At 34.1% G+C, this 27,167-nt stretch overlaps 3 protein-coding genes across 3 annotated transcripts; 1 reads left to right on the top strand and 2 right to left on the bottom strand.

The window, feature by feature from the left end:
* Positions 1-7,232: 7,232 nt before the first annotated feature.
* Positions 7,233-8,814, top strand: LOC145009988 (uncharacterized). Its single transcript, XM_078968592.1, has 3 exons — positions 7,233-8,402; positions 8,478-8,657; positions 8,767-8,814. Exons 1-3 carry the CDS (start codon positions 7,233-7,235, stop codon positions 8,812-8,814), a joined length of 1,398 nt encoding a protein of 465 aa, XP_078824718.1.
* A 1,644-nt stretch (positions 8,815-10,458) lies between these two features.
* Positions 10,459-11,593, bottom strand: LOC145009987 (uncharacterized). Its single transcript, XM_078968591.1, has 4 exons — positions 11,385-11,593; positions 11,004-11,291; positions 10,824-10,883; positions 10,459-10,602 (listed from the first exon to the last, which is right to left on the bottom strand). Exons 1-4 carry the CDS (start codon positions 11,502-11,504, stop codon positions 10,459-10,461), a joined length of 612 nt encoding a protein of 203 aa, XP_078824717.1. The 5' UTR covers positions 11,505-11,593.
* Positions 11,594-13,676: 2,083 nt separating this feature from the next.
* Positions 13,677-15,955, bottom strand: LOC145012355 (translation initiation factor IF3-4, chloroplastic-like). Its single transcript, XM_078971151.1, has 8 exons — positions 15,626-15,955; positions 14,958-14,997; positions 14,823-14,882; positions 14,603-14,655; positions 14,459-14,514; positions 14,263-14,369; positions 14,067-14,159; positions 13,677-13,969 (listed from the first exon to the last, which is right to left on the bottom strand). Exons 1-8 carry the CDS (start codon positions 15,865-15,867, stop codon positions 13,832-13,834), a joined length of 789 nt encoding a protein of 262 aa, XP_078827277.1. The 5' UTR covers positions 15,868-15,955; the 3' UTR covers positions 13,677-13,831.
* Between the last annotated feature and the right edge of the window lie 11,212 nt (positions 15,956-27,167).

Below are 27,167 nucleotides of genomic sequence, written 5' to 3'. Positions count from 1 at the left end.
ATTGCCGTCAATTATAGAAAAGTATTTTAGTATAATTAATTCATACGCAAATTACATCCATTTTTTTAATAAAAACATGCATGATGGATGGCATGTGGATAGTGTCTTACATCTCAATAAATGTCTTATTGTCTTAAACTACCGATTGGATAATTTATCATACAAATATCATGTAATAACGCCAATAATTCACAAAGTGCATTGGCCTAACAGAAATAGATGAGCATAGATATTATTTTATACGATGATCACTAACAATTTCCAGCTGCCACATATCATTTAATTGGATGACGTGCATTGTAATCAAACTTTTTATTTATAACCATTTGATAATTAGTTTAACTCGCAACAACTTTAATTTAAAAACCAAGTTTTTTATTGAGAGGATGAAGCAAAGGAAGAAAAAAGAAAAAGAGAAGTGCTGCCGAAGGCTATTTGAATTAAGTACATGTTCAAATAATATTAAAATATATTTGAAAACACCCAAGCTAAGCTTTGATGTATATGCCACAACTCTTTTGTGAAGGGAAACGTGTCATTGCTTCACAACCAAGAACTGTGTCAACTCACATACGCTTCCCACCATCTTTCTTAAGAGTTTGGTGGCAATGACTTGTCAACTCTATGTGGTACAATGAGAACGTGTACCAATATATAGGGAAGAAAATAGGTCGGGGATGGGTCGCATTAGCCATCACCGTCCACGTCCCCGAATCTCCTATCTCATCCATTTCGCGTCCCCATCCCCCACGGCTGCATAACAACACATACTCACTTTCATATATATATATATATATATATATATATATATATATATATATATATATATATATATATATATATATATATATATAGTTAGGATCAAATGTGAATCATAAATACTGTGTAAACGTATGATCAAATTTTATCCATTAGATTAAAAAAAATGAATGGATGTGATTTTTGGATACATTGTATTAACATGAGATATCATTTACTAGATAATTTCACTTAATTAAGAAGGAACTTCGATATTTCATTAATAGAGACATTTTAGGCAACTAAATCATAGTAATTAAAAGAAATCAAATAAAAAATAATACAAATCATAATATGATATGACAATGGGAATCAAACTTTCCTATGAAAAGTAATTTGACATTTTTTTTAAAGAAGTATTAATAACAATTTCTTAAAGAATATAGTGTTCTACCTTCCGCTTTAAATTGATTTTAAGAAGATAAAATTGCAAAAATGGTCTCTGTGGTATGCAAATTTTTAGGGTTTTAGTCCAAACAACGACTTTTTTGAATTGGTGGTCATTTTGAGCTAGTTTTTTTTGCGTTTTTGCTCTCTCGGTAAACTGAAAAGACTATTATGTCCTTCTGATATATTTTTTTATACATTTTCTATTTAATTTAAATGAAAAATAAAATAATTACCTAATTTGGGCCAACCTCTCTTTTCTCTCTCTCTCTCTCTCTCTCTCTATATATATATATATATATATATATATATATATATATATATATATATATATATATATATATCTTAGGAAAGCACCATAGATCTGTACAAACACGTTAATGTCCCTATGACCTCCTAATATCCCCAACCCCAAATTTAAGAACCCCAAGAAAAGTAGAAAAGAACGATCGATCATTCGATCTTTAAGCTTCCTGCTCCAGGAACCGAAGTTCCACTCGTTGCTGATTAATTCCTCTAAGAAGGAAGTTAATTAACTGAGCAATTTTAACTTGGGGAAGAAGCAGATGGTATGCATCAGGAAAAAACGAGCCATGTGATGAATTTCTTCTTCTTCACCCATCCTACAACTATAGTGAAATTCCCTAAGGTGCTGTTTGTTTTTTTGAAGTCAAAAAATCTGCAGTCTGCGGACCACATCTGCAAGCCTCTGCGGTAGAAGATGTGGATCAAATATCTGCAGTCTGCAATAAGAAGATTGTTTGTTTTTAACGTCTACGGGCTGTTAAAATATATTGAATTTTTAAATTTAGATTAAAATGAGGTCTGAAGACCTTTGAAGATAGTGGCCCATGTCTGCGCTAGGAAGACCTCGCACAGACGTTTTCTAATCTGCGCACTTCCAAAAAACAAACAATCTGCAAGGGGATATGTCTGCGCGTTGTTTGCACGGCGCAAACAAAAGTGATTGCGCAGATCTTTACACAAAAAACAAACAGTCCCTAAATGATCTGAAAGTCGCATTACCCATCCTCTGTGTGAATCTCTGAATAATTGACTTTTAACCTTCTAAACCCCAAAAAAAAATCCAGAACCGGTCCTAGCTATCAATCGATTAACAACATAGGATTTTTTCCGTCAAAGTGTATACAGAAAGAAAAAAATAGATCTTCTCATCCCCTCATCTTTTTTGCAATCGATGCAGAACGTGGTGGTGTGTTGTGTTCTATTATTCCCACTCTCTTAATCAATTAACAAGTCTAAAAAAACGAATCAAGAACAAGGTAATTGAGGTGGGTATGTAAAGAAGATGATGCAAGAGGTAATGCCTGGTGGTGTAAGGTTTGTAGAAACGATGGAGCTTGATATAGGAGGGTAATTAAGGTGATGGTTGGTGCATAGATGGAGATAGATCTGCAAATTTATGGGTTAGTAAACTGGGAACCAAATCTCCTATTGTGATGTGTATGTATATGCATATGTGAGGAGAAAATAGGTAACGAATGTGTTGGGTTTGGATTTTTGAAGAAGATGAAGGTGTTGAAGAATTTGAGTTGCAGGTTAGATTTTAAGTATAAGCTCTTGGTTTTGATTTGAGGTTAGAATTAGATTTCAACAATGGTGGTGGATGTCGTGATTGGTTGTTAGAATTAGATTTCAACCATATATGGAAGTGGTAGACGGTGGTAGTGGTAGACAGTGGTGTAAGTTGACGGTGGTCAAAGGGTGGTGGTGGTGGAAGATATTCTTAAGTTCATGAATATGTTCTTGAGTGTTCTTGAAATTATGAAAATATGTTCTTAAGATTATGAAGGTGTTCTTAGGTGTTGAAAGAGAGAGAGAGAGAGAGAGAGAGAGAGAGAGAGAGAGAGAGTGTGTGTGTGTGGGTCCTCTATTATTTTTTTAATTGTTAAAATAAATTAATAAATATTAAATTGTACGAAAAATGAAGGAAAAATGAAAAACAAATACCCCAAGGGTATTATAGTCATTTCAATTTTCGGAGGGACTATTTTCACATACAAACCACTCCAAAAGGACCATCAATCCAAAAAAGGCGTGGTTTGGATTAAAACCCCAAAATTCTGCATACCATATGGACCATTTTTGCAATTTTTTCTTTTAAGAAAAAACAATTAAGAATAAGTTAAACATGCCAAAAAATCAAATATTCTTTTAGAATTTAAGGTAAATAATCAGTTTAACTTAACAAAAAATCAAATATTCTTTTAGAATTTATGATTAAGAAATTATTTAAATAAGTTGAACATACCAATGAATCAAATATTGCTTTAGAATTTTTGATTATGTCTCTACAACACCACAAATGTTTTATTCAAATAAAGTAATTTTTGAAGAATATATAGTTTCCTAAATTTATTTTTTTATACAACTAAAGAATTCTTGAAGAACTGAAGTGTTATGGCTCTATAAAATCACAAATGTTTTATACAACTAAAGTAATTCTTAAAGAATATATAGTTTTCTAAATATATAACACCACATTTCTTTTATACAACTAAAGAATTATTGAAGCATACAATATCTAAAACTTTTTGTGTTTCCATGTTTGTGAAGATCGATGACCATCGTTTATCTACATCCCACACAACATCATGCAACATTCAGGCCATTGATTATCATGTTCCCTTCACGCGTTCTATAAGAAGAATTGCCATGATATCGAGCATTTTATGAGAATAACTGTCATAAAGCCGAATTATGTAAGAATAACATTCTATGAAAATGCTTTTATATGACAAATAATTAAACAAACTTTAATAATAAATACACAATACAACAATTCTAATAGAATATGGTTTACACTAAACATTTCTATGCAACTTTGATCAAAACAAAACTATAAAATCATATTCATATCAATTCAATTAATATTATATAGCAAAATAATAAGCCACTTTATGCATAAATATGAGCTAATATGCATATAACTTTGAAATAAATAAAATTAATTATAAATACAGTAGTAAATGGAATACTTATTTCCTTATTTTTTAAGGTTATTAAATCAACCACTTTAAGGTTCAGAATGGAAAATGCTAATAAGAATTCATATAACTCAAACACATATTTCAATATTTTCGAGTTCATTTTTTTAATTTTGTTCGTTTTTTAGTTATATGGTTTTCCATCTAGCCTTTATATAAACTGAAACCATTTTTCGTATTTCAGTGAGCCTATCTATTAATCTTATTAAAAATATAATTTTATACCTAATCTAATTTAATAATATTACATTTAAAAAACCTTTTATTACATTTTTTACAAAAAATATAAACAAATAAAAAGTTAAAAAAGCTAAAATGTATCCAAACAACATGCCAACAAACTAAGAAAATTACTTAAAAAAACATCATAAAAATATAAATGAGAAAAATGTAAAAAAAGATTTTATACCTAATCATCACAATGCTTGAAGAGATTAGATTGTATGTTACGAAAATCCAGTTTCATTTGAGCATGAAAGGCACTTTATGGCCAGATTTTCAACCATATCCAGCAATTACATCCTTACTGAATCAATTGAAAAAAGCTCAAAGGTAAACTTAGTTTTAGTTTCTTAACATCATCAAAAATACTAAACATGTACTAACTTTTAGACAGTGTTATTAGATATTGGTAGGTTTTACCAGCTGGTTTTAACCAGTTTGAGATAAGAAACTTAGCAATGTCTTATGTGGTGGATTTAGACAAGAAGATATGTTCTTGTAGAGTGTGGCAATTAAATGGCTATGGGTATGTACAATCAGTTGCAACTATCTCTTTACCTATGTGAGAAGTTATGTGGATCCCATGTTCTTTGGAGCTGTTTACAAAAACACTTACAAGTATCCATTGAATGGGATGAATGGCAACAACATGTGACCTAGTATTGAATTCATACCACCACAGCCACCTTTGAAAAGGAAAATGTCAGGCAAGCCTAAAGTCAATAGAAGGAAGAACCCAGGTGAAAATACTACTAGAGACACTATGTCAAAGGTTGGGAAAAAATTCTTTGCAGTGTGTGTAACACAAGTTGGTCACAACAAGGTTACATGTCCTTAAGTTGAGAGGCCCAAAAAACTCAAGGCGAAGAGAAAGAGATCAACTACTAAAGGTAGTAATGAAGAGAAAGGAAGTGGTTCAAAAACAACATGTGCACATAAACGGAAGCAATCTGAGAGCATTATAAAGAAAAAGATTGATTAAAAGGGTTGAAGGGAAAAATGGAGAAGGCAGTTTAGGTGACAATTCAATGAATATCGAATAGGGATAAGTGCTTGTATGATGTTTGATGGGTTATTTAAGTTTGTTTCTTGTAGTATTATCTTGGTTGGTTGTTCAGATTAATATGTATGTGGTCCCATACGTTTATTGTCATTTGCATGTTTGAATGTAATGGACTTGCATGGGTGCAAGTGTTTTATATTTTATGTGTTGCAAGTGTTTTGTATGGTATGTGTATGTTGGATGTTATTATATGTATACTTATATCACAAACAAAATGATGACACACAATAGCAGGACGTTTTCATTTAATAGAAAAAGGATTACAAATCCATTACAAATAGATGGTTAAACATGAAAGGAAACGTGATAATGCATCCATTAACATAACAATAAAATTCCATTGCAATGCGAAGTTAACTTTTTCTCTGTGTACTCAATCCGACGATGCAATACGAGTGACTCAACCATACTTAACACCAAATCTCGACTCATTTCTTCTTTCAAATGGGCGACTTCCATTTTTTTGTTCTACGATTTGTGCTCCACAATCACAATAAATAATATGCAAATCGCCGAAGTTGAGATGGTCTCTCGAATTTATAGATATTGAATCTGGTGAATGTGGTGGTAAGGTCGTCGTCGTTATTCACATGAAAGTGAGGTTTTATCGAATTGTCGATATCCTTTAGTGGAAGAGGGGCTTGAAAATTTAGGGTTTCATTGAATAAGTCATCCCTTTTATTGACTGATGGGTCCACATTGACCCTTAGTCCCCAAGCAAAGAACCAGTCAAACTCAGTGACTTGTCCACGAGTTAACTCAGAGTTGACTTAATATTGACTCACTTGCTGACTTTTATTATCTTTTAGAGTAAATTACATGAATGGTCCCTATGGTTTGGGGTAATTTGCGCGTTGGGTCTCTAACTTATTTTTTTAACTCGGAAGGTCCCTACTGATTGTTTTTGTTACGCACTTGGTTCATACTATTTGTTTTTATTACGCGCTTGGTCCCTGTCTTACTTAAAAAGACTATTATTTATATAGGAAAAAATGGTGGGGTAGGTAAAATAAGGTGAGGGGAGTAGGGTTGGGGTGTGTTTATTTAAATAAATTAAAAAATCAAAGAAAAATAGTCTTTTTAGGTAAGACAGGGACCAAACGCGTAACAAAAACAAACAGTAGGGACCTTCCGAGTTAAAAAAAATAAGTTAGGTACCAAACGCGCAAATTACCCTAAACCATAGGGACCATCCGTGTAATTTACTCTATCTTTTATTATGACGTGTATGGTTTACTTGTTAAAACAGGTAACTTGACCACTTTAGCCAGTAGAGTAAGACTTCGTTCCTCTTAAATGCAAAAAAAGGATCATTTAAACCATAACTTGTAAGATGGTTGAGCTACATTGACATTTACCCTTTTGATATTATATAGAATCCATCATCCATTTAACTTCAAAATGCCACATGTATTAAAAAAGATGATACAACCTCTATCTTTCTAAATTGTCCCTGAATATAATAATAAATTTAGGGAAAACTACAATAAAGTCCCTAAGTATTGCCCGTATAATCGATTTAGCCCTTATATATTTTTTTTTGCAATTTAGTCCTAAATACCTGTAAACGTAATCAAAACGAGATATTTAATAGGTTAGCCGGTATCCCACCTTACGTGTACAAGTGAGTTTTACCCTTCCATTTCCACTGCATTCGACGTCTGGTAAATCGATTGAGAGAAAAAGATAGGGTTTTTACAGAGTGATACACGAAAGAAGTAAGGTTTTACTCAGAGAAACGAAGGTAAAACCCAATGGTTGTCGAATCAGAAGAAGTTCGCCATGAGTCATCTGAAGAATACGACTCTGAAGAATACGAAGATGATGACGAGGTGCTCGATACTGAGCACATAGATGTGGAACTGGAAGAAGATGATTTCAAGACACAGGGTAAAGAGAGATGCAAGGATGCTTTCCTTAACTTCAGTTCTGATTATGAAGATAATGAAGCCGATGAAGACAATGACTTAGTTGATGAAGATGAAGAAGGGTTTGGTTCAGAAGAGGAAATCGATGACACAGCAGGGGCTAATGATCTTGATTTGGGAGATGCGGTTGGTGCAGGCTTCCCCATTCACGACCCATCAGTTAAGTGGAATAAGATGAAGCCCCTTCTTGGTGAAAGGTATGAATCACCACATCAGTTGCAACAATGTCTCACTAATTATGCTATTAAGTCAGGGTATAACATTAAATTTGCGAAGTGTGACACTGTGAGATTAACTGCCAAATGTGGTTCTAAGATGAAGTCTCAACCCTGCCCATTCAGAGTTCATGCTTCCTGGATGACTCAAGAAAGGTCTTTTCAGATTAAAACCTTAGTCGATGAGCACAAATGTGTTAGAAATTTCAATATTTCAAATTTACTGAGTCCCAGATGGCTAGCAAGACACTTTTTGAAGGAGTTGATAATGAAACCTAACTTGAAGTGTAAGGAGATGCAATCAATAATTAGGACCAAATTTCATTGTGGTGTATCTTGGTCTAAGGCTTACAGAACAAGGTGTAGAGCAATGACCATTATAGATGGTAAACTTACAGAACATTATGCTAGGGTGTGGGACTATTGCCATGAGTTACTAAGGTCAAATCCTGGTAGCACTGTCCAAGTTGGTGTCACTGTAAATCCAGATCAAACAACATACTTTCACAGGATGTATTTGTGTTTTAAAGCAATCAAGGAAGGTTGGAAAATAGGGTGCCGTAGGGTAATTGGTCTAGATGGATCTTTCTTGAAAGGGACATGTAAAGGAGAATTACTCACAACAATAGGGAGGGATGCAAACAACCAAGTTTATCCAATTGCTTGGGCAGTTGTTGACATTGAAAACAAAGCTAATTGGAAATGGTTTTTGGAACTGCTCACAGAGGATCTTAATCTGCTAGATGGAGGAGGGTTTACTGTAATTTCTGATCAACATAAGGTTTGTAATTTCTTTGCATATTTATGATTTTTCCTTAACATCATCTTATATGTTTATGTATTCATTAAATTGTAGAGATTGCTTGAAGCAACCAAAGAAGTCCTACCAAATGTGGAGCATAGACAGTGTGCAAGACACATATATGCTAACTTTAGGAAGACCTATTCTGGAGTGGAGTTCAAGAATATGTTCTGGGCAGCTTCCTTATCAACTGTAGAGAGTGAATTTCTCAGGAAAATGGATGATATAAAAGAGGTTAATCCAAATGCTTATGAACATTTGATCGCAAGAGATCCTCACACATGGTGCAGGGCATTTTTTAGGACTGATGTAGCATGTGAGGCAGTTGAAAATGGCATTGCAGAGTGCTTCAACGCCATCATATTGGATGCTAGAAAGAAACCCCTTTTAGCAATGTTTGAAGAAATTAGGTTGTACATGATGGATAGGTTCTACCATATGTTACAAAAGGCAGAAAAGTGGGAATCAGTGGTTTGTCCAGCTGCTATCAAAAAAATGAACAAGTTTGGAGAGGATTTGAGGTTTGTCTTAGCATTTTTATTGTTCCTTGTTATCATTATTCTAATTTCATTGTTATGATTTCATTTAGTAATGCCATTGTAGGAATTGGAATGTGAATCCAAGTGGACCATCTATTTTTGAAGCCAGGAATGGATTAGAAGGGTACGTGGTTAACTTACAAAGCAGAGTGTGCAGCTGTAGGCTTTAGGATATCTCAGGAATTCCATGTGTACATGCACAGTGTGCAATATTATTCACTGGACAAGATCCTGTTCATTTCATAAGTGAGTGGTTTCATGTGGATAGGTTCAAGGCCATATATGCAAACAATATACTACCTGTGAATGGTAGAAATTTATGGCCTAGAACATCATACATAAAGCCTCTACCCCCTTTAGCTAGAAGAATGCCAGGGAGACCAACTCTGAAAAGAAAGAGGCATGCCACTGAATCTCAAGACAAATACTCTCAAAATAAGATGAAGGTTACAGGAAAAGGAAGGACTGTCCAATGCAAAAATTGTCTTCAAAGGGGTCATAACAAGGCATCCTGTAAGAATCCCAAGGTCACACCAGAACCCAAACCCAAGCAAAAAATGGGTAGACCAAGATTGGATCCTAATATCAGTCATTGGACTAGAGGTGGTGTAAGAGGTGGTGTCAGAGGTAGTAGAGGTGGTGCAAGGGGTAGTAGAGGTGGTAGAGGGGGTAACAGAGGTGGTGCAGTGGGTAACACAGGTGATGTAGTGGCTAACAGAGGTGGTAGGGGTATTCAACTGAAGAAAATAAAAATATTTATGGAAGGTGGTGGAGTGGCTGAAGTTGAAGGTGGTGGAGTGGCTGAAGTTGAGGATGACACTATTCCTGAAAAATATTTAGTCCATTTATGGAAGGCAATGCAAGATTTGAAACTATCACGGTATTCAACTGAAGAAATTAAAAAGTCACTTAGTCTGACAGATTCACATATGAAACAACTCAATGATTACAATGACACTATTGAACAAGTTCTTCCTATGTCTATGGTAAACCCTCTATATTACCTTAATGTTTACATTCGTTTATGTTATTAATTGCTTGATGTTTTATAGGAAGAGGAGTATCCACCTCAGACAGAGACACAAGATGGGGATGAAGAAAATATCCCTGAGACACAACCAGAAAGTGAGGAAGAAGAAGAAGGCATTAATGACACCAATGAATTACCAGTACACCTTAGGATTGTGAAAAAAAGAAGGCCCTCTGAGAGGATTGTTAAAACCAAGCTGAAGAAGATGGGATGTGTTGGGACTTCTTCAAATTCACCATTGGAGTTGGATTAGGGTGTTAGGGTGTTAAGGGTAGTAAGGGTATTTTGGTACATCTTTTGTGAATGCTACTTTTGTGCATCTTTTGTGAATGCTACTTTTGTATATCTTTTGTGAATGCCCTTAAATTACTGATAACCATATTTTGTACATCTTTTGTAAACACATTGAAACATTGTGAATGCCCTTAACATGGTTGGTAATGACATATTGGAGTTTGTTGTTTAATTATTTTGGCCACATTGAAACATTGTGAATGCCCTTAATATGGTTATATTTGTCAAGTGTACACCATTTATGCAAACCAAGAAGGGCACCAGCAACACCTCTGTAGTAAGATCTTGTTATTGATCTAAATGATTCTTGACCATCCTAACAAATATATAAAGAAAAAAGAAGAGATTTTTTTTAAGATTTCTTTTTATAATAAATGTAACAAGAGAATAAGGTATAGAAGAAAAGAAGGAGACAAACTGTGTCCCAGATTTGGAGCTTTATTGGTTTGTTGTCAATGGTGATCATTTTAGTCCCAAATTCAACACCAATTGTTAAATCATGGTTATATTTGTCTAGTGTACACCATTTATGCAAACCATAATAACATATTGCCATTTCATTAACCGAAACATTACATGATCCACAACAACATTTATCTATTACATCATGATGATAACAAACCAAAAGATTACATCATCCCTACCATACCATAATACCCTACAACTTACACTAAAATAACCATACATCATCCCTACAATGAAACAAACAAAACAAACCATCATCCACTTGCATAATCCAAATTCATTACTAGGCACATGTGTATTGTCACACATTGCAATTTGATTATCAGGTTCAAGAGCATTCGCAGGGGCAATAGGGACATCAACATTCACAGGGGCAATAGGGCCATCAACAGGTATTTCACCTTCATTAACAGGGTTATTAAAAGGAATAGCTACACCCCCATTAGCAACAGCTCCTAACTCATACATTCTTTCTTTATACCACTTATTCAATAGTGGTGGGTCAATCCAACGAAAATACCCACAGTCCTTCTCTTCATCCTACATAACATAGCAAGATGCATGTTTTTAACATAGAAAAATGGGAAATTTAGAGGGTTAGAAGAATTTGAGTGAGTTTTGAAGATTCTATACCATGTAATTTGGGCAACCAAAAAACCTCTGACCTGGATTCTTTCGAGTCCATGATGTCCACATTCCAACCGTATCTCCACAATAGCACGTTCTGATGTTGGTGCTTGACGAACTCGACATCGATTTCCTGTTGCCAATTTGCCCTAATCATTCGCTCCTTTGACTGGAGATTGAAGAAGACGAGTTCGATTCAATGATTTAGCCCTCTTAAATGGCACGTAGGATGTTATTTCACATGATGACTTCCACGTAAGCTGCCACATCAGTTAGATACCGGCTAACCTATTAAATATCTCGTTTTGATTACGTTTACACCATGTTTTAAAACCCGGGTCGACCCGGCCGGTTCAACCGGTTGGACCGTGACCCGGGGTAGAAGGCGGGTCAAATTAGACCGGTTTTTTGTAAAAATACGAACCGGATCGAACCGGCCGGGTTTCCCCTAAACCGCGGTTCGACCGCTTATGTTGAACCGGTTAAACCGGTTTGACCCGTTTCAATAGAGTTTGGATGATTGGATACAAGTAGCGAACGCCAAAACAACGAGCCGTTTGCGGTTTCTTCAATGTTTAAACTTTGTGGACATCAAATTATTGGTTTTATATGTTTATGCGTTATGCATGAAAGTAAAAATATATAGAAATAGAAAAAGACCATAAACCGGGTTGACCCGGCGGTTCAACCGGTTGAACCGGTTGACCTGTGAACCGGTCATCACACCGGGTCAACTAAAAACCCGGGTTTTAAAACATTGCGTTTACAGGTATTTAGGACTAAATTGCAAAAAAAAAATATATAAGGGCTAAATCGATTATACGGGCAATACTTAGGGACTTTATTGTAGTTTTCCCATAAATTTATTCAACTATTTCGATATATATATATATATATATATATATATATATATATATATATATATATATATATATATATATATATATATATATATATATATATATATATATATTCTTCTAGAAATACGCCATGGCCTATTTTTTTTTAGTATATACATTTACCTGTTTTACTATTTACTGCCACATGCAATGGTCTTTTAGTATTTAAGTATCTGTTTTGATATCTATTCATTAGATGAATACACGATGACCTAATATTTAAACTTGTACAAATGTACCTTGAAAATAATGATGGTGACCATGAGAGCAAACAAAAAATCATAGGTGCTGCTTTGAAAACATTTATGCAATTGAAGGCACTTATTAGGTGACACAATCTTTATCTCATTTATTACTCATTAGTTATGCTCTGTATCTCTATTGCTAAAATTGTGATGCATTTGAAGTAGCAATGTACTTTAATTGATTTTTTTATTATAACATCCTACTCTCATTTGTTCATATTACAACATTGTACTTTGAAATCTATCCAAATATAGCAATGTCAACCAAATACAAAACATTTTCATTGTTACAATTGGTAGATTAGTGTTCCAACAAGAAAAAGATCGGAAAGTGTAATGTTATAATTATATTCATGTATGAATTTGATTGTATTCTTGTACGAATGCTAAAAAATAATATATACAAGTATCATTCTTATTATTAGTATTAATCTAAGAACCTAAATCCACTATATAAAACCAAATTTATATTACTTCTACATAACATTATTATTATTATTTCCCTTTTGAACTTCAAATTCCATTTTTGGTTTAAAATCTAACCCATGAACACCTGTATTTGTTATACAACTCAAAAGATTGATCTCGAACATATGTGGCAACTTTCAAACCCATGAAGACCTGTATAAATTCCTATGCAATAAATATCCATTTTTTTTTTTAATAAAAACTTGCATGATGAATGGCATGTGGATTGTGTCTAACATCTCAATAAATGTCTTAAACTAGCAATTGGACATTTTATCGTTCAAATATCATGTAACAACGTCAAATAGATGAGCATAGATTATACACTTGCAACTGAAATCAAGACTAAGGGTATGTTTGGCTATTAGCTTTTTGCTTTAAAAAAAACCTTGAATCAAAGAAAAAAGTTCGTTTGGAAGAAAAAAAATTAATCCAAAAGTTATCCTTTTTTTTTTTTTTTTTTTTTTTTTTTTAGCTTTCATACTTTATGTCATTTTACATCTTTCTTTCTCTTACATCTATTTTTGTTAGAACTCTTACACCATTAGTTGGACAACTTTTGGAATTGAAATCCATTTCATTATCTTATTTGGTTAAGAAATGTGAAGAGTTCAATTCATTAGATTTTATACAAATCCTATCATTTAAACAAAACATGCAAATTATGAATAGTTACACAACATTAATTATGGCCAACAAAATACACGTTGATTTATGAAACAAACTGATATAGAATCTATAACAATACAAGATTGCAAATTTAAAATACATGTTGATTTATGAACAAATCAACAAATTGAAGATTAGAAAATAGTCACCAAACTTAACTTTTTCCTTACTTTCATACACTAGCTGACATTTCTTTCCCAGTTGACTTTCCTTTTCTCTTTGGTACTTCTTTTTGTACAACAACCTTATTTGGGATCAATACCATGAACATGTTCCTGTCTCTCAAATTTTTGCTTTCCTCATTCCCTAACTACAAAATCATTCAACTCATTTTATAAATAATAAAACTTCTACTCAAAAAATTTATAAAAAATAAATAAACCACATATATATAATATAAAAGGTACCTCCCCAATGTCATTGCGAAACCGATTCAGTAGCTCAATGGCATTATTTTTGAACTCATTTTCACGTCCCTTTAAGTTCACTATAATCTTAACCTGACAAAATTAATTAATCATGAATTGTTTCTTTTTGACTTAATGTAACATCATTACCCATTCAGCCACTTTATTATATGAAATAAAATGTAAAGAAAAAAACCTTGTCACCATCTTTAAGAAACTTTTGAGCAGCTCTTAAACGTACAGAATAATCATGCACATCGATGTTGTACCCCATTTTAAGCTCCTTTTGATCCATGCGAAGTGCTACAAATGAACATATTTTATTCAGCATTCGTTTTCTTGAAATTAAAAAAAAAATAAAACACAAGAGAAAAGAGGAGTTCTGAATTCACCAGTATTTTTCTTCTGCTGCTCTCTTTTCTTCTTTTGTTGCTCGTATTTATATTTGCTGCAACATTTTGTAACTGATGATTAAGATTCAAGACAAATTATTGAAAAGAATTTATCAGTATTATAAATGAGGAGATGTGATTTACTTGTAATCCATCAATTTGACAACAGGAGGGTCTGCATCTGGAGACAATATAACCTATAAAAAAGCATATAAATGTACTTAAAAAGTGGGAGAGAGAAAAAAGGAAGAAAGGATAACATATGGTTAAGATAAGAAACTATTACTTAACACAAGAAATTACTCAAGAAATAAGAAAAGAAAATTCAGATGGAAATACAAGTATTTGAAAAATATATGCATACAAGATCAAGTGCAGCTTCTTCAGCCATCTGAATAGCAGCAGTTTTGGATACTATACCAACCTAGAAAAACAAGTGGATCAGTTTCATAAAAACAATTTCCTACAATTTAATATGTGCATTTTGCAATAAACTCACCATATTTTGCTGATCATCTATAAGCCTCACAGTATTTGACCTATTTTCATCCAAGGAAAAAGATAACACTTCAAACAGAGTGCAAACTTAGTCTGCTTTAGACCCTATTTGGATTTGATATAGCTAGGGCATAAAAACTGTGTTTTAGCATTTGTAATTGCTTAATGATCTTTGAAATCAAATCGAAATTTTAAAATATACAAACACTGATTGTTGATTGGGATTTGCATCCACCAAAAATTGCTATCTATGGTGAATTTTTCAACGATGAACACTTTAAAATAGAATAATTTTGAGGTTAAGTTTGTAATACGAATACGAAGTTCCATCAAATAAGCATTTGAAAAATTAGTAGTTTTAACGTCGAAATCAGTAATTTACTGTGAATCGAAGGAGAATTGAGAAGGAAGGAAAATCCAATCATATCATCTAGGATCATGCGAATAAACTTCTGTATGTTTTAAACATGATAAATTAAATATCCTATCCAATCCAATTAAATGTGTATCTTTTTTCTCATTTAATGAAATTTAAGATCTAATTATATTTTAGGATACTAAGAAATTAAATATGGATAAGATGGAACAAAAGTAGAAGGATATTTAATTTCTCTTTAAACGTTTAGATGAGTGCTATGTATTGATTGTCATGTAAAAGAGGAACAGTACCTGATAGTGGCGACATCAAGGGCTTCATCATCAGAATTAAGCCGCGGAGAACGTCTGGAGTCTTCCTGACGTGAATTAGCTCCTCCCCCGTAACGGCAGGTGATCCGGTGATTCCGGTCGCCACAGGCAACGTTTAGATTAGGGAATTCCAGCCGGAGACTAGAGAATTTTGGCTGCAGAGAACCCGCAGAAATTGACTGTTTAAAAGGCGGGGCGATGGAGCTGGTAGTAACCCTAGCCATTGAATTTCTGCAATACGAAAGTTGTTGAATTAGAAGCAGGCGGTTGTCGTCGTCTCGTGATGGTGGTTCTAGTAGTGGTCAATACCTTATCCATTTCAATTTGCCTTTGTGAGCTCCAGAATGGAGCTATTATATTTACTAAAAAGCCCCGAACAAGGGAAAAAATGTCAATAGTTAAAAAATAGGGTATTTTCAAAATATGGTCATAAAAAGTTAGATTTCCGGATATAGACTCGATTTCGTGGAGGTAGCTCTGTGGAATGTCAAAATCGTAAATAAATCAGTGTATTAAAAAAAAAAAAAATTCAAGATCCATTCCGTGGAGTTACCTCCGAGGGATGAACTCATTCCATAGAGGTAACACCGATGAATGGATCTTTAGATTTTTTTTTTTCACATCGATTCTTCAAGGTTTCTATTCATTCCCCAACTAATAATTTTCAAGAAAAGATTATCATACTACCATAATCTTTTCTTGAAAATAATTAGTTAGAAAATTAACATAAAACCCGAACCCGAAGAACCAATGTAAATTTTTTTTTGAAGATCCATTCCTCGGAACTACCTCCGCGGAATGAGTTCATTCCTCGGAGATAGCTCCGCGGAATGGATCTTGAGTTTTTTTTAATACCCTTATTTATTTACGATTTTGTCATTCCGCGGAGCTACAGTAAATTCTGCAAAGCTCCGCAAAGCTACTTCAACGGAATCCATGTCTATACCTAGAAATGTCCATTTTCATGTCTAAAATTTGAAAATACCCCCCATTTTTTTACTATTGCCGGTATTTTCCCCCAAACAAACATCGATTAGGGATTAAAAAAAAAACTCATACCATGTGGGGGAACTCGTACCCGTTTTAACCAGGGATGAGGACAATGATATGGAATCCCTAAAAAAAGTGGGGATGGGTAATAGGAATACCCCTAGTCCTTGAGTAGGGTTACAAAAAACCATCAACAAGTCATAAAGAAGAAATACATAATTACAAAGACCATAGTTTACAAGTAATGTTTAAATGTTTCTCTCTTGCTAATCCTAAAGTCATATTTTCTAGTTGTCACAAAAGCCACTTCTATAAAACTAAGTCCTCTATAACCTAAAATATGTTTCGACACAAAGCTTATGTATTTCATATCATTAACCGATCCTTGTTGGGCCTTTCCCGGCAAGAAGAGTTGATACAACTAGTTCACGACATGAGTTGTCATAATAATAATTCTCCTAAGTGTCTTGACCATTACCACACATTATATAATTCATAGCCATTCATGTATACATAAACACACCACACAAGCACCCTTTACTTTCAACACACAATTTCATGCATCGTGTATACAATGTATGATTACAATACTAGCATACAAATCTTCTGTGAAACTACTCATTTCAAATTGTTGCTTTTCAAAACTTGCAGGTATACTTCAATTTATAAAAGGTCATATGCTAGAATTAAATTTAATCTTTTGTGACATACCTCAAAATGGGTAAAAATTCTTATGAGCTCGCCTTATGAGTTTAAAACTAAGTTAACCTTAACCATTATCTTGCCCTATATATACTTCCAAATTTGTCCAAATATCCTAAAATATATACGTTTGATATAATAATAATTCAAGAATGATAATGCAAACATCTTACTTTTATTTAAAAGTTTTCCATTATGTGTATAGAATTGCAAGAACATAGCTCTCATCACTAACCATTGATCGTCGATGTTGACTTCTGATCTTCGCCTCTTGAAGTATGGAGGGGTAGGGGCTAATCTTTATGACGAAGTTGAAGGCAAAGGAAAGAAAATGGGTGAAGCAAGATTTGGAGTTACATATGAGGAAGGCGGAAGTGGAAGGTTGGTAAGAAACAAATGCCACATTTTATACAAATTACAAATATTCAACAATGAATGCAACAATATGCTTCTAGGTTAGTGGTAAAATGCACGCCTTGAGTTTAAATCCCACCCTTCTACTGCCTTGCCAAAAATCAGTTTTTTTAGATAACCGAAACACACTGACATGTCATAACATACCAACAGTTTGTCTAGCTTGGAGTGCCACATGACAAGTGTTACACCATAAAGTGACACAAAAAATTAGGACTTTGTTGGAGATATCTCTTCCTCCATCTTCCCTGCATGTTTACAAAACCTTAATATTCCATTATCAAAGTTGAATGATTTCGACAATATGGAGTCTTCGTGGTGGATCATCGTCAGACTTTCACGTGAAAAAAGTTTACAGTAAGTTGCTTTTTTTTCCATGTTATTTATGCACATTGAAAGGATGAGGATGGTGTTTTTTTTATCATTTTCACTTGACAAATATAGGTGGATTTTCAAATATCTTCATAATGAAGATCCACCATGGAGTGAGTTCACTCAACCACCATGTAATGATCCAAACTTTTCTCATCTAATTATCTAGGGATTTTCAGAGTTATCTATAAAATTTTTGTGGAAATCTATTAACTCATAAAAATAAAACATTTTCCTTCGCACTAAATATTAAGGTTTACAATAAAATCATACATATAAGTTTAAAGCTACAAGGTGTACTAAAAATAAAACTACTTCTAGTATAAGTCCTTGTGCTTATACTTTCTTTCGTACAATGGTTAACACATGGTTGAAAGACTCCAACTTTCGTATTTTTTTTTGAAAGACCCAAACTTTCATACTTCACAATATTATTACTCCAAAACATGCTACTTGCATATTCATAAAAGCAATATTTTACATTGATAAAGGGATTACAAACTACTGGATACAAACCGACTACTACAAAGTGTTATATATTACATAACTACCCAGGATATTGTAATTTATACAAACATAAACTGAAGTAAAAAAGTACTATTACAAACTATTCTAAATCTTTCAACAGTATGTGATCATACTAGTTACTTATCACCTGCAATTGTTAAACATTGATAGGGTAAGCGGTGACGCTTAGTGAGTTCAATAATAGATACAATATAACATTATGCCATATATATACATCAATATGGCAGAAGCAAAGAGGAACAACAAGACATATGTGAAATCATGTGACAAGCGTTCATATCAATCAAAGACTTTATTCAAAGATATACTTTTCAATGCTTGATATACATCAATAAAACTTTGGCCCAAATGGCATAGAAGACATGCAATTTCTGATTAACATCTTGTTAGATTTCAGGCTTATAGTCATGTCTAACCATTTGCCAATGCCATAGAATAGAAGTCATTCTCTTATGGAGACATGCTCTACATGGACAGAGGCTACGTACCAGTACCAATGTGAATCTAAGTCCTTTCACTGATCACATGGTCAAAGATATTACATTGGCTATAAACATAGCGAATAAAATAACACGGGAAAATAACTCAGAATAATAACACTGAAAAGCACATAGCACATATAACACATAACATACAATTGTTCCTATATAATGAACTCACCTTAAATTAACCAGGGGTTAAAATAGTAATTTGGACAGCACTTCGGCTTTAAATATGACTTTCTATGTTGAAAACCGGGAGCTTAATTGAAAACCGGGCTCTGCGAAGGTAGGGCTTCAAAACCAAAAAGATAAATTTTTCGGGCTTCTCGGGAGCTTCAGGACGTGTTTCGGGTGCTAAAATTGATACCGGGGCTTCGGGGAAAGTCAAAATAGTGAATATATGGAATTAGGGTGAAAAAGTGTCAAAATTTCAAAGTTACCCGGGAAGGCTCGCAACCTCCCTTTATATAGGGCCGAGGGTTCGGTCCTTGTGGCTGAGAAGAGTCCACGTCGCAACTGCGAGGTTCGGTCAGGAGGGGTGACGAGGCAGGCGCGAAGGCTCGGACGCGAGGAGGCGTGGAGAAGCGAGGTTCGGACACCAAGGCGAGGCGCGTTGGACCGCACTTCGGTCGAATCAGTATGCGACAATCGCCAGTTTCGGATTGGGCCACGTCGCGGATATGCTGCTGCTTCGTGCGAGGTGACGTGGCCTGACACTATTCTTGCGAGATTTCTCGGAATTTGAGCCCCGAACTTCTAAAATCCATAACTTTCTCATACAAGCTCCATTTTTGACGTTATTTATATGCACGTGTAGCTAAAATTACGCTTTACAACTTTCGTTTAGACTTTGTCGGCTAATTTTGATTTTATTTTTAATATTATTATTTTTAACAGACCGGGATAGGAAAATCCGTTAAAAATTCATAACTTCTTCATCCGACATCCTTTTTCGTCAGACTTTTTACTGTTGTATTAAAAATGACGAGACCTTCGATTTTCGTTTAGGATGTATCGCTTAAATATCGCTCGATCTAAAATTCGAGTTTTTAGCTGTCTACTTCTAAGTTGAAACTTCGAAAAATCATAACTTCCTCATACGAAGTCAGATTTTGGCGTTCTTTTTATTGAACTTCTCGGTTTAACGAATACTAAGACTTTCATTTAGATCACTAAGGCAAAAAAAATAGTTTATCAAAAACTCACTTTTTATGTCATTCGGCGCCGTGCCGGTTTTGTCGCGGATCTTCGATTGGTCATAAATTCTTCGTTATAACTTGGATTTCGATGAGGTTTTTGCCTAAACACTTCTAACGAGATTCTCTACAACATCAAATAATAATATTTTAATTATTTAAAAATTTATATTTTCGCTAAATTTCACTATTTGGCTTTTAATTGGAATCTCATAAGACTTCCAATATTTTCTGAGTGATTCTAAACATAGTTTTACTCCATTTCTAGTAAAAACCATCTTGTTAGAACTCAACACTCAATTTCGCATAGTATTTCACAATTTTATTCATTACAAAACACGAATTCAAAACGTGTATGTTACACTTGAACTTGCAAAACATAAAAATCTACATACATCAGACCACATGTATGGTGAGTTATATTCTATATGTTTTCATGTTACTCTACTCATCTTCTAACTCTTTCTTTCTTCACATACTCTTTCATTCTTTTCTCTTCTTTCTCATACTCTACAATCTAATCTCTTCTTCTCATAACATACTCTGCCATTCTTTTTCAATCCATCTATCTCTTCTACTATTTCTCATGTATATTCATCTCATCTATCTCATACTTTATCTTCTACTCTTCTTCTCTAGTCTTTTATTCTCCTCACATACTCTTTCTTAGCCTCTTCTCAGGCTCATCTCTTACTCCGTACATAATCTATATTCTCTTTCTTTATCTCCCTCATACTTTTCTTTTTTACATATCTTTTCTTATCCATTACTCTTATCTCATCTCATATCTCTACACTTTTTCCATAGTCTACACATTCCCTTCTCATACTCTTACTTTACTATATTCGCATCTCATACCCTAGCCATGCCTTTCTCTTACTCTACTTATACTTTATCTCTTTATTCACAACTTCTCATGCATCAACATTCTACTCTCATCTAGAGCCAAATGGTGCAATCATATATGATAACCACATTTATCATATAGGGGGGACAACATAATTCTAATCTTACTGGGAACAACCATCCAGGCATAATCCCCTCATCTTGATCTTTCACGGATCCCTTAACATCATTCTTCTTCTTTTGAACCCCTTACAAATTTCTTACTCTTAATCCCTCACGGATTATCTCTAAGTTCTTAAAGAACTCTCTTACCTTGTTCCACTCATGGAACCCTTCCTCCATCTTATCTAAACATAACAATCTCATTCCCGTGGGAATCATCTATCTACATTCCCGAAGGAATAATAATCTCATTCTTAAAGGAATTATACTCTTTATTCCCGAATGTATCATCTTTTTACTATTTTCTAATTCTTTTACGTGACTCATCACATAACACTTATCCCATGGACATTCTTTCTCATTATCTCATCAAGAGATCTTCTACTACTCATTTAACGGTTAGCTCATTAAGTACTTAATCTAATTCTTCTTCTCATATCTCATAGGTATTCTACACAATACCATTTAGATCTTTACATACACATATACTTTGTTATATGATTGTAATGTATATAATCACTTTCTATCTCCTTCTACCATCTCTTAGGTATTTCACAAATACATTTTTCATTTAACCATACATATACTTTCATACAATGGATTATAATACATATAATCCTATTCTTTTCTAATCTACATCGGTATTACTCATAATACCATTAGCATCTACTCATACATACATACTCTATTTATACGTATATGCTCAGATACATGATTTCAAACGTATAATCTCATACATACTCTAAATATATGTGCATGATCAGATACATGATTTAAACGTATATTCTTAGTGTATCTTCAAATAACACAACGTACATACATAAAAAGATTACAAAATGTATAATTATTATTTAGAGAGAGAGAGAGAGAGAGAGTGTGTGTGTGTAAGAGAGTTATAACTCGCCTTGTTAGCTAGTGATAGCTAACTGCCCATGGCTCCATTCTTCTATTGATGCATGCTTGATCCATCTTCTTTATCCAAGGCATATTTATACAACATATCGAGTTTCTTAAAACTTGTATTAGCCTATTAAGAGCTTAATACCTCTCTATGTCAAAATCACCTCTTAATGGATCATAATTCTAACTTCTAAATTTCTATTTCTAAATCTATTCCAACCAATAAATTAAGCATCCTATACTACCTAATTCATTAAACTCTAATCTATTGCTAGACCTGGAAAACATGTCATGTCGTGTCAAGACATTAAACGGGTTGAGAGGGCTTGACCTTAACCCAACCTGTTTAACTATCGTGTTTTGTCTTGTCAGCCTATTATTTTCATGTCGATTTTGTGCCAGGTTTCGACTTAAGGTTTAGTCCATGTAAATATGTTGTATTATTTTTTGTTGAAACATTTTAAAGGTTGAAAAGTAAGAGACATGGAGGCAAAAAGGAAAAAGTGAAACACATGAGTTGGGAGGTGGAATGACAAAGTTCATAGTAAGTTTAGAAAGCAAAATGGAAAGAGTAAGAGTTGGGGAGAAAATGGGATGGGTGGTGAGGAGGAGTAAAATTAAGGTGCTATTTGCTTTTTCAAAAAAACCTCTTCTAACCACTTATTGCTGCGCCGCACAGCACATGCGCAACACTTGACCATTTTCAGATGTTTGTTTTTCAGAAGACTTCTGACTTAAAAACTGTCGCGCGTGTGCTGCGTGGCATAACACTTGACCCTCTGTTTCAAACCTCTTCACACTTTAATTTAACTTATTGCAACAGTTTATAGAGGTTTAAAAACAAACAAACTTTTTATTATATGATGCCACCGTTTGGTCCCCCTCTTCTACTACATAGGGTTACAGAGGTGGTCCGTAGACTTTAGATATGTTCGCTTCGAAAAAACAAACAACACCTAAGTCACTTTGAAAGTTTGAATTTTACTTTTAATTCTTGAGTTTAACCCACTAAAAGTCTATAATATATATATATATATATATATATATATATATATATATATATATATATATATATATATATATTTATAAAATTATGAAATATATATATATATATATATATATATATACATACATACATACATACATACATACATACATACATACATACATATATTAGACGGGTCATCTTTGAGTTGAAAGTATTAACCCTTACCCTACCCGTTTAATTATCATGTCGTGTCAACCCGTTTACATAAACGTGTCGAAATCTCTTACCCAAACCCACTAATTTCATGTCGATTTGTTGTGTCGCTTTAGGTTTTGCCAGGTCTATCTATTTCATGAATTCACTTCTTATTAGTTAGGGTTTAATCCTAACTTCACATATATGAATTTCACCATGGAAATCACATAAAATCTTGTTCAAAGCTTCTAAACACTCTCGTTAACATCATAGACAAACTATAGGTTCATCAATTCAACTAAACCAAACTAACTATTTCACCAAAAATGGAGAAATCTTACCTCAATGTGGAGAGGATGACAATCCTAGCATCCACCATTTCTAGCTTGTCTTGGCACCATTTTGGCAGTAAAATCGCCTTCTTTAGCTCTCCAATCAATTTCCTATTTGAAATTATCTGAACGATCTATTAACTTTATTAAACCCGTGTTCTGACCTCAAAACTACATCGCAGTGAGCTATATGTCATGCCATGGTGTGCGTAAGTTGTCTATGGTCAGCCATTAACCGAGCCACTGTACTTTCCTCTCACAACATTATACTTTAGCCACCGCGTCGTGTACCCACATACCAGGCCACAAGGCAAAGTACATTGCCCTCTACTTGCAGTGAGAACATGAACCATTATACGTCCTTTCACTACTCCGTAGAAAGCCTTTTCCATATTGTGGTGGCTGCAGATCAACAATGTGCATTGCTGATTCCATTCCAACCTTGGGACAAATTTCTTCTAATCTTATAACAAGCATAACTTCTTTGTTTCTAACGTGTTTTCCATGAACTTTATATCCACACGAAGGTGGGGATACGTTCTACAACTCTAAGTTAATATAGGCCTTAATCTGTTAAGTCATAAATTTAGCCCAAAACATAAAATTTCTTATTTTACCCTTTTGGCCAAAATGCATATTCTCATGTACTTATTCTCTTAAACTCACTTATCTAATATCATATAACTGACTTAAACTTATCTTAGCTATTTTCATGAAGTCACAACTTCATAAACACACAAAATCCTCATTAATGACCATTTTCCCTTTTGGTCAATAGGTGACTAAAATTCAATTATCTCAAAATTTTGGTTTCTTACACACCAAGAGACATGTATGTGAAGGGTAAAATAGCTTATATTGACTACATAGATATTGAAGAGTTTTTAATCTATGCATTGAACTCTATTATTTGAGGCATCAATATTGTTTGTGGCATATCCATGAGAACTTGATACTTCAATGGAAGGGTGATGGCATCATGGATAATGTATGGATTTGTACCAGGGTAACCACATTAATACATTTCCAAAAGGCCATGATAAATTTTTAGAAAATGAACAATAGAGCTCATGTATGGTTAAATCAGATTCCACCAAAACATTGGTCTATAAGCAATTTTTCATATATGTCTACTCAATTATTTATGTGTTGAATGTTATCTTCTTGTGTATGAATCTTGCTTGTCTAGTTTTGTCAATGTAATTAATGGATAGGAAGGGAAAACATAAATGCCTTGTTGAATAATATTTATGAGGTTTTCAATTCTAAACAGGATGAAGGGAGATATAAGCCTATTATTGTATGTATGGAGTTTATAAGGGAGTATTTGATGAAAAGGCTGACAATCATACAAAAAGAAATTGAAAAAATATGAAGGGGGAATTAACACCACATGGCACCATAATTTAAAAAGAGGTAAAAAGGATGCTACTCAACACATGTGTATATTTTCCTGGAATGACAAGTATCGGTTTAATGGTCCTCTTATGGATCAATTTATGGTAAATATGAGGGAAAGAAGTTGAACATGTAGGGTACGAGAGGTCATTGGTTTTCCATGCAAGCATGGAGTAGCTGTAATTTTTGACATGTTGGATAATGGATTAGAAGTTAGAGTTCCTAAAACATGGGTATATCTTTTTATTGGTTAACAATATGGAAATGCATGTATAACTATAAGATTGAACCAATAAATGAGAGAATCATGTTACCCACATCCAACTGTCCCATCACTATGGTTGGACCAAACCATCATAGACAGGTATAATACATTTCATTTTTCCTGAAAATTCTTATATACATTTCCATATTGCTTATAAGTATATTGGTTTAGGTTAGTAGACCTAAAAAGAGAAGAACAAGAGCAGTTGAAACAACATAAAAATATGGTCCAACAAATTCAATTTTAATTTATAAATAAAACCATAGTAAACCAAATCATCTCATAAAAACATAAGTGATAGTATCTCAAAACATCATATCAAAATCACATGTCCAATCATCAGAGTAAATCATTCCAGGCTAAACATTGTGGTGTGTGCAATGAGTCATCCCGAGCTCTTCCTCTTACTAGCGGAAGTACCTGAAACCAAAACTAAAAATTGTAAGCACGAAGCTTAGCCATTCTCCCTATACTACCACATACCATACACATAATCACATAAACACATAACACATAACACATAACTTCGTCCTAGACCACTACATCGGGCTCCGCCCAGCATCGAAGCGAAGTCCGGCATCGTGGCCCGCCCGACATCGGACCGAAATCCAGCATCAGGCCCTGCCCGACATCGAGTAAAGCTTGGTATACATAAGCATATCAACAAATACGTATAAACATAACACATAACATAAACATATAAACATTCCTCGGGCCCCGCTCAACATCGAACCGAAATCCGAAAGAATATAAACATTCCTCGGGCTTGCCTCGACATCAGACCGAAGTCCGAAAACATACGAACTGACACATGCAAGAATCACAAAGATATCAAGCATATAAACATTCCTCGGGCTTGCCCCATCATCGGACTGAACTCCGAAAACATATAAACCTACGTCAGGCACAGTCCAACATATGCTAACATACATAAACGAGCCGACATTGGTGCCTTCGACACGTTCCTACTGGTGGAAAACTCACCTCACAAAACTGGCTATTGAATCTATCGGTAAGGAATCTCTATCAGTTGCTTGTGTGACTCACTGACTATCATTATCACAATAACACTTAGTCAAAATCCAATAATCCATCTTAGGGTAAAATGACCATTTTACCCCTGGTGTAATTTGGACCATAACCTAGGCCCAATTCCATCTAATCTTTCTAAGCCCACTAATGGCCCATGTTCTAAATTGGGCCCAACTCCTCAAATAGGCCTTCCTTTCAGCCCAAACAGGTCCTTGGTCCATTATATGATTTTTAATGGCCCATTAAGGCCTAAAAACTGCTAACTCCAAAGATTGACCTAAACCGAGGCGCAAACATCGCAAAGCCCAAAACCTGAGAGTACGATGGGCGTACTCCTCTATATGCTAAGCGTACTGCTGCATGGCTTGTATGCCCATCCTATTACCCTGTTAAGCTATAAACTTCAAAAGTGCTTATTCCATTAAGACCTTAAGCCTATATTACAGATCTGAGTTCTTTAGCATGTCTTAACTCATAAAGTCGATTACTTGGTGGCTTACAACCCACCAAATGGACCCAAACTTTGAATATAGCAACTAACTTCCATGGAAATGGCTATATCTCATGCAAAATGACCTCAAAGATCGAAACTTTACTGATATTGGGACACATTTAGCACTAAGGGTGGAAACCCTAAGCCTAGACACAAAGTTGAAACATAAAAATCCATTCTTGGGGACCTAAAGAGGTCTAAAACTCCATAAACAAATGTGACATCCCCA

This window comes from Lactuca saligna, chromosome 8, assembly GCF_052625555.1.
Source record: "Lactuca saligna cultivar CGN05327 chromosome 8, ASM5262555v1, whole genome shotgun sequence".
Lineage (NCBI taxonomy): Eukaryota > Viridiplantae > Streptophyta > Magnoliopsida > Asterales > Asteraceae > Lactuca > Lactuca saligna.
This window is presented reverse-complemented; position numbering and strand designations above follow the sequence as displayed.

What these genes read in the sequence shown, in the direction of transcription:
- LOC145009988 (XM_078968592.1), top strand. Translation starts at nt 7,233, where the DNA reads ATGGTTGTCGAATCAGAAGAAGTTCGCCATGAGTCATCTGAAGAATAC. An exon ending in TAATTTCTGATCAACATAAG is followed by an intron (nt 8,403 to 8,477) that starts GTTTGTAATTTC and finishes ATTAAATTGTAG; the next exon opens with AGATTGCTTGAAGCAACCAA. An exon ending in AAATGGATGATATAAAAGAG is followed by an intron (nt 8,658 to 8,766) that starts GTTAATCCAAAT and finishes ATGGCATTGCAG; the next exon opens with AGTGCTTCAACGCCATCATA.
- LOC145009987 (XM_078968591.1), bottom strand. Translation starts at nt 11,504, where the DNA reads ATGTCGAGTTCGTCAAGCACCAACATCAGAACGTGCTATTGTGGAGAT. An exon ending in GATTATGCAAGTGGATGATG is followed by an intron (nt 10,884 to 11,003) that starts GTTTGTTTTGTT and finishes ATGATGTAATAG; the next exon opens with ATAAATGTTGTTGTGGATCA. An exon ending in AATGGCAATATGTTATTATG is followed by an intron (nt 10,603 to 10,823) that starts GTTTGCATAAAT and finishes TATATTTGTTAG; the next exon opens with GATGGTCAAGAATCATTTAG.
- LOC145012355 (XM_078971151.1), bottom strand. Translation starts at nt 15,867, where the DNA reads ATGGCTAGGGTTACTACCAGCTCCATCGCCCCGCCTTTTAAACAGTCA. An exon ending in TAGATGATCAGCAAAATATG is followed by an intron (nt 14,883 to 14,957) that starts GTGAGTTTATTG and finishes TTGTTTTTCTAG; the next exon opens with GTTGGTATAGTATCCAAAAC. An exon ending in AAGAAGCTGCACTTGATCTT is followed by an intron (nt 14,656 to 14,822) that starts GTATGCATATAT and finishes GCTTTTTTATAG; the next exon opens with GTTATATTGTCTCCAGATGC.